Genomic DNA, 12,797 nt, shown 5'->3' with positions numbered 1-12,797 from the left:
AAGTCATTGGTCCCTAGATGCCACAGCTTTGATAAATATATGTCTTTTGTGTGCCCTCTGACACTTGGAATTTGTTTTTGAATTTTAGAGTGCCCGGAGTTTAACTAACATAGTCTTATGGAATCAAAAGAAGGAAAGAGTCAAGAATTTGAGAGATTTTTGAAAGGATTAGGAATGGATAGAGATGTTTTATAAAGGAAAAGGTTAGCAGCTGTAGGTTTACAATAAGCAATAGGGAATGAATGTCCCCCTTCAGTCTGGTTGGGGAAACAAATAAACTGCAGTCCATCAGCATCAAAGTCAGTGTAATTGGTAGTATTTTAATTTCTAGCAATGTCTGTTGTAGGTCGTTAGAAAATGATTTGCTCCATGAAGTTTCTAGATTTCTTTCACTCATCTCTTTCCCTTCTGAACACGAAGTCACACATAATCATCTAGTTATGTTAGTCATTGTTTACTGCCAATTATATTATTAATATTAATATTCTGGGAATAGAGATATACCTATACTATCTACATTTCTATTCCTGAACACTTATTCATAATATTTATAGTCATCTAGTTTTCACTAGCTTTTAAGTCCATGTTTGTTTCTTATCTGGAGTTCGTAGGGCCACATTTGCCCTCAAAAGGCTGCCTCTTCCTCCCTCCATTCCTTCCTCCCCTACTGTTTTTTTTTTGTTATTGTTATTGTTGTTTTCTTTTTCAAAGAGAAAAGAGTTTCCTAGAAACTACTCCTAGAAAGTAATTATTTACAGGAGAAAGGTTAGGTGTTTTAGCTACCACCTGTGTATGAGAAGTTAGTGGTTGTCAACTTGCTGTAATCAGGAATGGCACTATAGGATAGGTACTTTGATCACAAAAACAAAAGGCCAGAGGGCTAGACTATGAAAGATAGGAGGCAGACAGCTCCAGATCCTCACAGCTATCCAGATCCTTTAGACTTTCATCTGTGCAATGAACGTTGCAGTTATTCGTATTAATTAGGATACTTCAGGTAATACTCAGAGCCTGTACACAGGGTAGGAAATTGTTTCCTTGATTTAGATATCTGATTTAAAGGATAAAGCCTTACTGCAGTTTATATTCTGTGTTGATCAGGTTCTTACAGGAGTTGCAGGAGAAGATGCAGAGTGTCATGCAGCAAAATTGTTAGAGGTCATCATTCTGCAGTGCAAAGGGCGTGGCATTGACCAGGTCAGTGAGGCTAATAATGATTTGTAGTTCAGAGGGGTAATCTTTTCCTTTCACTTTCTTCATTTTTTGGCGTTTGTTGCATATTCTGTATGTTTTTGTTTATTGAGACATCTAGACAATATTTTTAGTTTAAATTTAATATATAACAATGATCATATGTTTAATACATAGGAATTGGACTAAGTTTTATGGCTACTTTGTTATCATGAAAGATAAATTTTGGCTTAAGATTTTTTGGATAGCTTTAGTAATTAAATTTCCATGGTCAGTTTTTTTTTTTTTTTTTTTTTGAGACCTCTCGCTGTGTCGCCCAGGCTGGAGTGCAGTGGTGCAATCTCAGCTCACTGCAACCTCTGCCTCCGGGTTCAAGCAGGTCTCTGCCTCAGCCTTCAGAGTAGCTGGGATTACAGGCGCCTGCCACCATGCCTGGCTAATTTTATATTTTTAGTAGAGATGGGGTTTTGCCATTTTGACCAGGCTAGTCTCAAACTCCTGACCTCAAGTGTTCTGCCTGCCCCAGACTCCCAAAGTGCTGGGATTACAGGCATGAGCCACATCACACGGCCCATGGTCAGTTTTAATAGGAACATTGTGAAGGCATGATTGATATTGTCGTGAGCTTTTTAAAATTTATTTATTTATTTTATATATATTTTTTGAGATGGATTCTCTCTCTGTCGCCCAGGCTGGAGTGCAGTGGCATGATCTTGGCTCACTGCAAGCTCCACTCCCCAGGTTCACGCATTCTCCTTCCTCAGCCTCCCAAGTAGCCGGGACTACAGTCGCCCACCACCGCGCCCAACTAATTTTTTGTATTTTCAGTAGAGATGGGGTTTCACCATATTAGCCAGGATGGTCTCCATCTCCTGACTTTGTGATCCGCCCGCCTTAGCCTCCCAAAGTAGTGGGATTACAGGCGCTCGGCCCATCGTGAGCTTTTAATAGCTCCATGAAGACTACTAGGCTTTCTCTAAAATTAGATTTCTCAGTACAGTGCCTCAGCAATAAATATTGGTCATGTAATGCTACAATAGGGTTAATTGAGGCAACAAAGAAGTTAATATTTTTAGAATAGTTTGCATGCTATTATAGTCTTAGAATATCTTTCTATCTTTTTTTGTAGTGCATTCCCTTATTCGTGGAAGCAGCCTTAGAAAGACTGACAAGAGAGGTTAAGACAAGTGAACTTCGAACTATGTGTCTGCAAGTTGCAATTGCAGCTTTGTATTATAATCCACACCTACTACTCAATACCTTAGAAAATCTTCGTTTCCCTAATAATGTTGAACCAGTTACAAATCATTTTATTACACAGTGGCTTAATGATGTTGACTGTTTCTTGGGGTAAGTGACACATATTGCAATTTTACTACATTTGCTTTGCGAGGAACTCTGCTTATTTAAGAAAAGAAAACAGAATTTTTTCTTTCTTTTTTTTTTTTTTTTAAGGCTTCATGACAGAAAGATGTGTGTTCTCGGACTCTGTGCTCTTATTGATATGGAACAGATACCTCAGGTTTTAAATCAGGTTTCTGGACAGATTTTGCCAGCTTTTATCCTTTTATTTAATGGATTGAAAAGAGCATATGCCTGCCATGCAGAACACGAGAATGACAGTGATGATGATGATGAAGCTGAAGATGATGATGAAACCGGTAAGGGATTTTCAGTGGAAGAAGACGAAACGTATCTACTCAGAAATATAACCGGACTGGGCCAGGCACAGTGGCTCATGCCTGTAATCCCAGCATTTTGGGAGGCCGAGGCAGGTGGATTACAAGGTCAGGAGTTCGAGACCAGCCTGGCCAGTATGGTGAAACCCTGCCTCTACTAAAAATACAAAAATTAGCTGGGTGTAGTGGTGGGCACTTGTAGTCCCAGCTACTTGGGATTCTGAGGCAGGAGAATCACTTGAACCCATGAGGCAGAGGTTGCAGTGAGCCAAGATTGCATGCATCACTGCACTCCAGCCTGGGCAACAGAGCGAGACTCTGTCTCAGATTTAAAAAAAAAGAAACATCACTAGCCCTTCTCCCAAGTATGTATGTGGGATCATACCCAAATGCTTTCATTCACAGAAAAGACTTCCTATCTTCTAACTAGAGTGATGTAATCAGGAACTTCAGCTGTATCACCAACATGTAGAGCAGTTCAAATCATTATAGTATGCAATCAACAAAGATTTGTTAATTTTATACATTCTCAGCACTGTAGATACAAAGATGAATGAGATGTCATGTGGTTCTTCAAAAGTTTTCTACCCGACTGTGGGAAAGTATTACAAAGCCACATAATTCTGTATATAATAATAGAGTTCTCACAAAAGTGCTGAGTCCACTTAAGAGCGAGAGATTATAGCTCCCTTTTTTATAAAGTGACATGAGCCTTTTTTGTAAGTTTTTGTAAGGTGGCATGAGTCTGTAGTCCCAGCTACTTGGGACTCTGAGGTATCAGATTTGCTTGAGCCCAGGAGTTTGATTCCAGCCTGGGCAACATAGTGAAACCCCATTTCTTTTTGTTTTGTTTTGTTTTGTTTTTGAGACAGAGTTTTGCTCCTGTTGCCCAGGCTGGAGTGCAATGGCACGATCTTGGCTCACTGCAACCTCTGCCTCCTGGGTTCAAGCGATTCTCCTGCCTCAGCCCCCCAAATACCTGGGATTATAGGTGCGTGCCGCCATGCCAGTCTTATTTTTGTATTTTTAGTAGAGACGGGATTTCACTATGTTGCCCAGGCTGGTCTCGAACTCCTGGCCTCAGATGATTCACCCTCCTGGGCCTCCCAAAGTGCTGGGATTATAGGCGTGAGCCACTGCACCCTGCCGTGAAACCCCATTTCTTTTTTTTTTTTTTTTTTGAGATGGAGTCTCGCTCTGTCGCCCAGGCTGGAGTGCAGTGGCCGGATCTCAGCTCACTGCAAGCTCCGCCTCCAGGGTTTATGCCATTCTCCTGCCTCAGCCTCCCGAGTAGCTGGGACTACAGGCGCCCGCCACCTTGCCCGGCTAGTTTTTTGTATTTTTAGTAGAGACGGGGTTTCACCGTGTTAGCCAGGATGGTCTCGATCTCCTGACCTCGTGATCTGCCTGTCTCGGCCTCCCAAAGTGCTGGGATTACAGGCTTGAGCCACCGTGCCCGGCCAAAACCCCATTTCTTAAAAAAAGTTGTGGGGATTACATGAGGGAATCCTTGACACTTAACATAGGGCTTAGCAGATGGCACTGAATTAACAGTATTAACAAAGGTACACACATCATTATATTTACTATTACAATATTTATGGGGTTTTCATTTTATTTTTAAGCTACTAAGGATTTATGGTCTTAATGTTGACTAAATTTATTGGAGACATCCATCCTATCGTATATTAATTCTAAAACCTAAGCATACCTATTTTACGAGTATGTTTTAAGAGAGGTTATCACTCTATGTTAATTAAATGTTGATAAATACATTTTATCTATAAGATGGTACACTATCAGTGTATAAATTGATAAAATATTAAGATAAATTATTGTAAGGGTTTCAACATAAGCTATTGCCATTTTTGTCTTTTATCATTTACTAAGCCTTTTAAAAACATCTTATAAAAGGTTTGGTGGGTGTAACGGTAGTGTGTTCATAATATGCAGTCCTTTTTCAGATGTCTAGTATCAAGAATACATTAAATTAAGGTTGGTTTTCTTGGACTCCTATGGGAATTTTCATTTCTGTTCATTGTTGAACATGTATTTAAACCCCAATTCCTGGAGCTTTCTCTTGTCAGTTGTGACTTGTAATTTACTGACAGTGATTGAGATGATTGTCAATTTGCTGAGTAACAAAAGATCTCATTGTTATGAAAGTACTTATATTATGACTTGGCAGAGGAACTGGGGAGTGATGAAGATGATATTGATGAAGATGGGCAAGAATATTTGGAGATTCTGGCTAAGCAGGCTGGTGAGGATGGAGATGATGAAGATTGGGAAGAAGATGATGCTGAAGAGACTGCTCTGGAAGGCTATTCCACAATCATTGATGATGAAGATAACCCTGTTGATGAGTATCAGATATTTAAAGCTATCTTTCAAAGTTAGTCAACTTATTACATGTGGATCCATTTCACTGAACAAATCTGTTGTAGTTTCTGCCTTTTAAAGGAAGAGTTTGGAGGATGTCAAACCCAGACTAGAAAAGGCTTGTAAGGCAAAGTAACCAAAATTATTTCTAAGGTTGCCATAGTTTCTGAGTATTCTTTATTCATCCTGTTATTTTACATTTAGATTGTAATTTTGAAAGATTATAGGAAAATAATGTAGTTCAAAAAAGTATACAGTGACAGTGCCTTTTTGCTACTTCTGATTCCCAGTCTCCCAGCTTTCCTCAGAAGCAACCACTCTTACATGTATACCTGTTTGTTGTATGTTATTATTTGTGTGTATCTTTTTTCCCTGCCCAAACCTATACTTACCTGTTAGAGTATATTAACATTTATGGCATCTGATCTTATAATTCTTTTTTTCCTATATTCTATGATATGTTAACTAATATAATCTATTATTACTAAATTAACACCTTGGGCATGATCAAATTTTTAGCTTTAAACAACTTACTTAACCTTGAGGTTTTTGAATTGTATATGCCTAGGATTCTGGAGCCATATACACTGTTAAATATTCCAGGAAAAGTCCACTATTCCTGTAATGTGTCAGTGTATGTGGCTTCAGAATACTAGGTTCTAGTTGCTTTTTATCATCATTTACTTGGATTTCAACAAGGCATAGCATCTATGTTTTACCATCCACGTTAAGAAATTAAATTTCCCCTGTATTTGAAACATCCTTTCCTCTCAGAGTTAATTGCTGTTATAAATCATTTTCTATGCATCGGGAACTGATGAATATATTCTTTGATATAATACATTATCTGATAACCAAGGATTTGAGTCTTCTAAGCCCATGACAAGGCAGTTTTGATGCAAGGTTGCAGAAGCACAAAGTGCTGGTTTCTGAGCCACATGGCAATAAGAACTGATTGAGGTGCCTAACTTGTGTCTGTGTCTTGTACTTGGTAGACAAACACCACATATTATTCGCTAAAGGATGGTTCCTAACACAGGGCCCATGTACCAGAGTAGCCTTGATGATTTTCAAGTTGTTTTAGCTCTGAATCTTTTAAGATGGTTGGGTTAGCTTTATTCCTGAAGTCTCCCTAGTTTGTTACTTAACTATATAAGAACTAGTTAGGCTCTGAATCCTTATTTGCTAGAGAGATGGATCGTAAGAATGATTAGAGTTTTTGGAGGCATAAAGATAAGCTGTAATTAATTTTTATTCCTATATCTATTGTTTCACAAATACAGTAATTTTAAAAATTATTGGGAGAATATAAAATAGATCAGAATTTCAGTATTGGCTCGGGATGGAGTAGGAGGAGTAGAATAGAACAGAGCTACCAAACCTCTCTTATTCATGTTGTTTTTCCCTTGTTTTTGTTTTTTGATAGCTATTCAAAATCGTAATCCTGTGTGGTATCAGGCACTGACTCACGGTCTTAATGAAGAACAAAGAAAACAGTTACAGGACATAGCAACTCTGGCTGATCAAAGAAGAGCAGCCCATGGTATGTTAATTAACCGTAACTTCTCTTTAATTAGTGACTTTTATAGCTTTAAAATTTTACAGGTTTTAAATTTTATATCATTTAAGATGATATAAAAGGTATAGTTGTTGCAGGTGATAGGAATTTAATCTAAGGGATTTAATATAGGATAACTGATAACTTAATTTTGGCTTTGGCTACAGTTTGCCTTTTTTTTTTTTTTTTTTTTTTAAGATGGCACTTTGCTCTGTCGCCCAGGCTGGAGTGCAGTGTCAGCTCACTGCAACCTCCGCCTCCTGGGTTCATGCCATTCTCCTGCCTCAGCCTCCCAAGTAGCTGGGACTACAGGCACCCGCCACTACACCCAGCTAATTTTTTGTATTTTTAGTAGAGACGGGGTTTTGCTGTGTTAGCTATATGATACTGATCCCCTGACCTTGTGATCCGCCTGCCTTGGCCTCCCAAAGTGCTGAGATTACAGGTGTGAGCCACCACGCCCAGCCCCAGTTTGCTTATTTTTAAGTATAGTTGGGCCAGGCGTGGTGGCTCATGCCTGTAATTCCAGCACTTTGGGAGGCCACGTTGGGTGGACTGCCTGAGCTCAGGAGTTTGAGACCAGGCTGGGCAACATGACAAAACTCTGTCTCTACTAAAATACAAAAAATTCGCCGGGCATGGTGGCACATGCCTATATTCCCAGCTACTCAGGAGGCTGAGGCAGGAGAATTGCTTGAACCTAGGAGGCAGAGGTTGCAGTGAGTTGAGATTGCACCACTGTACTCCATTCTGGGCAACAGAGCGAGACTCCATCTCCAAAAAAACAAAAACAAAACTAGAGAACGCAGCCAGACGTGGTGGCGCATGCTTGTAATCCCAGCTACTTGGGAGGCTGGGGCAGGCAAGTCCTTGAATCCAGGAGGCAGAGATTGCAGTGAGCTGAGATCACACCATTGGACTCCAGCCTGGGTGACAAGAGCAAAACTCAGTCTCAAAAAAAAAAAAAAAAGTACTTTCAGTATGCAATAACTTTAGCTCATGGTGATGGTTAGATAATAGAAAATTCTGTTAAAAATGTAAACACCTAAGCCGAGCGCAGTGGCTGAAACCTGTAATCCCAGCACTTTGGGAGGCTGAGGTGGGTGGATCACCTGAGGTTGAGAGTTCAAGACTAGCCTGGCCAATGTGGAGAAACCCTGTCTCTACTGAAAATACAAAATTAGCCAGGCATGGTGGCACATGCCTGTAATCCCAGCTACTTGGGAGGCTGCGGCAGGAGGATCACTTGAACCCGGGAGGTGGAGGTTGCGGTGAGCCGAGATCACGCCATTGCACTCCAGCCTGGGCAACAAGAGGGAAACTCCATCTCAAAAAAAAAAAAAAAAAAAAAGTTGGCCGGGCGCGGTGGCTCAAGCCTGTAATCCCAGCACTTTGGGAGGCCGAGACGGGCGGATCACGAGGTCAGGAGATTGAGACCATCCTGGCTAACAAGGTGAAACCCTGTCTCTACTAAAAAAAATACAAAAAACTAGCCGGGCATGGTGGCAGGCGTCTGTAGTCCCAGCTACTCGGGAGGCTGAGGCAGGAGAATGGCGTAAACCCGGGAGGCGGAGCTTGCAGTGAGCTGAGATCCGGCCACTGCACTCCACCCTGGGTGGCAGAGCGAGACTCCCTCTCAAAAAAAAAAAAAAGTAAATACTTGGCCAGGCATGGTGGCTCATGCCTGTAATACCAGCACTTTGGGAGGCCAAGGGAGGAGGGTCGCTTGAGTTTGGACGTTGAAGTTCAGCCTGGGCAACATAGTGAGTCATCATCATCTCTACAAAAAATAAACAAAATTAGCCAGGCATGGTGGTGCATGCCTGTAGTCCCAGCTACTTGGGAGGCTGAGGCTGGAGGATCACTTGAACCTGGGAGGTGTAGGTTACAGTGAGCCATTATTGTGCCACTGTACTCTAGCCTAGGTGCCAGAGTGAGACCCCGTCTGCAAAAACGTAAAAACTTAGGAAGTTAAATAGCTCCCAGACATGTCTTTTCATCTTCAGATGTTTCTGTGTGGTGTGAAATTTTTAAAAGTACATTTTAGGCCAGGCGCAGTGGCTCATGCCTATAATCCCAGCACTTTGGGAGGCTGAGGCTGGCGGATCACTTGAGGTCAGGAGTTCGAGACCAGCCTGGCCAACATATAGTGAAACCCCATCTCTACTAAAAAACACAAAAATTAGCTGAACGTGGTGGCATGCACCTGTAGTCCCAGCTACTTGGGAAGCTGAGGCAGGAGAATCGCTCGAACCTGGGAGGCAGAGATTGCAGTGAGCCAACTTCGTGCCACTGCACTCCAGCCTGGGAGACAGAGCGAGACTCTGTCTCTAAAAAAATAAAAACAAAAATAAGAGTACATTTTAGGTTATACACCACTGTTAATGCACAACAATTATCTATAGACGTTATTTTTTTATAAATTAAAAAAATTTTGTTAATTTTTTTTTTGAGACAGAGTTCACTCTGTCACCCAGGCTGGAGTGCAGTGGTGCAATCTCAGCTCACTGCCACCTCCATCTCCCGATTTCAAGTGATTCTCGTGCCTCAGCTTTCTGAGTAGCTGAGATTACAGGTGCACACCACCACACCCAACTAATTTTTGTATTTTTAGTAGAGACGAGGTTTTACTATGTTGGCAAGGCTGGTCTCGAAAACTCCTGACTCCTGAGGTGGATGGATCACTCACTTGAGGTTAGGAGTTCTAGATCAACCTGGCCAACATGGTGAAACCCTGCCTCTACTAAAAATACAAAAAATTACCTGGGCGTGATGGCTTGCACCTGGGAGGTAGAGGTTAAAGTGAACCAAGATTGTGCCACTGCACTCCAGCCTGGGCAACGGAGCCAGACTTCGCCTCAAAAAAAAAAAAAAAAAAGATTTTTTTCTTAACAATGGGAAATGAAAATTGGCTAAGAAGTCTACAGCATACAATAAAAGAGATTTTATTCTCTACATAATGCATGCTCCCTTGCCCCTATACATTGGAGAAAACATGAACTTTGGAACTTCCTGGCCACTTACGATGGTTAAGCTACTGGCTTGTTTAATGTTTTGTCAGTTTCTCCCCAAGTTAGTAGATGATTGAATGCCCTATTAAAATTTTGTTTTCTAGAATCCAAAATGATTGAGAAGCATGGAGGATACAAATTCAGTGCTCCAGTTGTGCCAAGTTCTTTCAATTTTGGAGGCCCAGCACCAGGGATGAATTGAGTTATCTCTTTCTTTCCTGCTGTGTGATTGTAGTGAAGAGCTTGTGTTCCTCCTAGTAGTGGTTCCAGAACTGGTTCATGTTATCTATTCTAAACTAACGATCAATAGATGGACAAAAGAAACAACAACCCCAGGAGATGGGACCTGATCATGCAACCTGGCACTGGAAAAGAAATCAGCAGGATTTTGGGGGTGGGGGGGTTGGGAGGTACCTTAGGGGGTGTATTTTTTGAAGAAAGTAAGATCCTGACTCTGAAGCTTCAAAGTGACACTGTGGAAATCTGAAACAAGAGGGGATGTCATGAAGGCAGCTTTTCTTTTTCTGAGGAAAAAATAGGCATGGGCTACAGGACTATTTAAAATGTCTCATTTACAGTATAAAACTCAAAGGTAGATGTAATTTTTACACCTATGAGTATTTGTCCAATTTCTGTCTCTTCCTCACCATTGGGTATCTATTCTTTATATGTAAATAAGATAAGGTCATCTGATAGCCTTATTCAGTCTTCAGCATTTTCATTCATCATTGTTCCTATGTAGATTATTGGACATTTATTGTAGCACTACATAACTGATTATAAAAATCTGTAAATGAATTAGCACTTTCATATTGAAACAAGCCTGCTAGCCTATGTATAAAATAGCAAAATGTTTGCTGTTTATAAAAAGATGTAATGGGGTGGGGGGTAGGGGTAATTTCAAGTTATTAATTTAAAAATGAACTAGCAATTTTGTACCTGGTGACTTTGTGGTGCACTCACCTCTGATAGTGACTTGAATTCGGTATGTAAAAAGGGTTAATGGTATTTCATTGCTGCTAAAAATGACAACTCCCTCTGTGTCCTGTTTTTCTTAAAGCTGTCAGTGTACAAGTGGGTATTTGAATACCAGACCTTACTGTAAAAAATAAGAAAGGTGGTATCTAGAGCATGTAAATTGGATATAAAGTTCTTCTCTTAAAGAGTTGATCTAAGAGTATGGCTAAACATCTATATATGCAATCTATTAAAATAACTTAATTCGGCTATTATGTCTTGATTTGATTGCAGTTTTTTCCTAATTATAACAAATTTTTCCTCATTGGCCTGTTTTTAATCCTGTGCCTAGAAAGAGTACAAAATGCGCACTTGAAAAAATTGATATTTAACACTTACCCACTCCCCCTTCCCCAACTCTTCTACCCCTCTTGTTGATTGTGGTATCTGATCTTGACTAGATAGGCTGAAGGCACATGGTTCCCTCCAAAAACCACTATTGATACCACTGCAAAAACAAGCCAGCAAAAAGATAGTGTAGAGAGGTTGGCTTGCTTCCCTCTCTTCCTAACTGCATGTTGAAAAATAAGCCGTTATTGATCTTAAACATCTGTCAGATGAGTCATACATTGGGTTATTTTTTATATACATGTATACACAGAATATTTCAAATTGAAAGCAACATCTTAATGGATTCAAAACTATTACAAGCTGTTGTCTAAAACAGATGATAAAAAATTTATAACTGTAAAAACAAATGCACATATTGATATTTAAAATGCATAATTAAGAAAACCCATTGGTGTTGTGTTTTTCTTGTATACCAATAATTAAGCCATTACTGTTGGCACTGTTTGGTTTTCTATTTTAACACTGAAGGAGTGAAAGTATTTCCTATATTTATGAATTTACTACTAAAATCTTGGCAAAAAAAGAAAAAAATTGTCTAAAATGTGTGGGTGAAAACTGTTAATCAAGTGTGTTTCTACTCCCCCACCGCCGCCCCCTGAAAGTTGGACACCAACTGTATACCCTAGGTTGCTTAAAGGGATTTCACTATTATATAAAGTCAATAAAAATGAAGTAGTTGTATATATGCAACATTGTGTACAGAGGGGAAATAATGAATAGTATTAAAGAAACATTCTCGTCTTCCTTTACCTTTAATCCCCTAATACCTAGTCTACTTTTTAAATTTTCAGACTTCACTGCTTTTTGAATTCATAATTCTAATTTTCACATTATTGTTAATGGAAAATCATATCTAATAAAGGTTTTAGTTATTCCCATGCACAGTATGAAAATTCTCGTTTGCTGAGGTTTTGTTTCCAGAAAATGTATTTGAGAACATGTTTTATTGTCTCCTGTGTCATATAATCCAAACTAATCTCCATTTACAGACTTCAACTTGAAATTGGACCTTATTAAGCTATTTAAATAGTGTTCAAATGATAGTTTCTAATGCATCAAATATATACCTCAGTTTTCATGATTTCCTTTAACATTATAGTTTGGTATAGATCAAGAATCTCAACATGTATCAGTTTCTAGATGAGGCTGCAGAATATTTGGAAAATTTTTTGAATGTATTTACAATATTATCTTGTAATTAGCTGCATAGGGACTTGCCTTTTTTCTTTTTATATACAGCTTTTCCTAGTTTTATTACCCTATAATTTTTTTTTTAGTTGTAGAAGTTAATTCTGATTTTGTGTGGATTTCAGTATTTGTCTGTTAATGGCAGATATTAGCATAAATCACTTTTGTAAATGTAAGCTATCTTTTTTTTTTTTTCTTGAAAAAGGCTTTCTGTTTATCAGTATTAAATAAATGAAGTTAATCTGTTTCTCAGCAGGTAATAAAATAGTGACACATTGTATTAAGATAGTGACTGCTGGCCGGGCGTGGTGGCTCACACCTGTAATCCCAGCACTTTGGGAGGCCGAGGCGGGTGGATCACAAGGTCAGGAGATTGAGACCATCCTGGCTAACACGGTGAAACCCTGTCTCCACTGAAAA

The 12,797-nt window shown here is 39.5% G+C and overlaps 1 protein-coding gene across 2 annotated transcripts in view; it reads left to right on the top strand.

The window, feature by feature from the left end:
• The window catches only part of IPO7 (importin 7), a 65,463-nt gene extending 53,381 nt beyond the window's left edge, over nucleotides 1–12,082 (top strand). For both annotated transcript variants that reach the window (XM_045371470.2, XM_045371469.2), the window contains 6 exons: nucleotides 1,102–1,197; nucleotides 2,321–2,541; nucleotides 2,647–2,852; nucleotides 5,059–5,265; nucleotides 6,679–6,795; nucleotides 9,926–12,082. In XM_045371470.2, the coding sequence (XP_045227405.1) occupies nucleotides 1,102–1,197; nucleotides 2,321–2,541; nucleotides 2,647–2,852; nucleotides 5,059–5,265; nucleotides 6,679–6,795; nucleotides 9,926–10,023 (945 nt within the window). In that variant the 3' untranslated portion in view covers nucleotides 10,024–12,082. The remainder of the gene's footprint in view (nucleotides 1–1,101; nucleotides 1,198–2,320; nucleotides 2,542–2,646; nucleotides 2,853–5,058; nucleotides 5,266–6,678; nucleotides 6,796–9,925) is intronic.
• The last annotated feature ends 715 nt before the right edge of the window (nucleotides 12,083–12,797 follow it).

The sequence above is a fragment of the Macaca fascicularis genome, chromosome 14 (genome assembly GCF_037993035.2).
Source record: "Macaca fascicularis isolate 582-1 chromosome 14, T2T-MFA8v1.1".
Taxonomy (NCBI): Eukaryota; Metazoa; Chordata; class Mammalia; order Primates; family Cercopithecidae; genus Macaca; species Macaca fascicularis.
The sequence above is the reverse complement of the archived record's forward strand: the minus strand, read 5'-3'. Positions and strand labels throughout refer to the sequence as shown.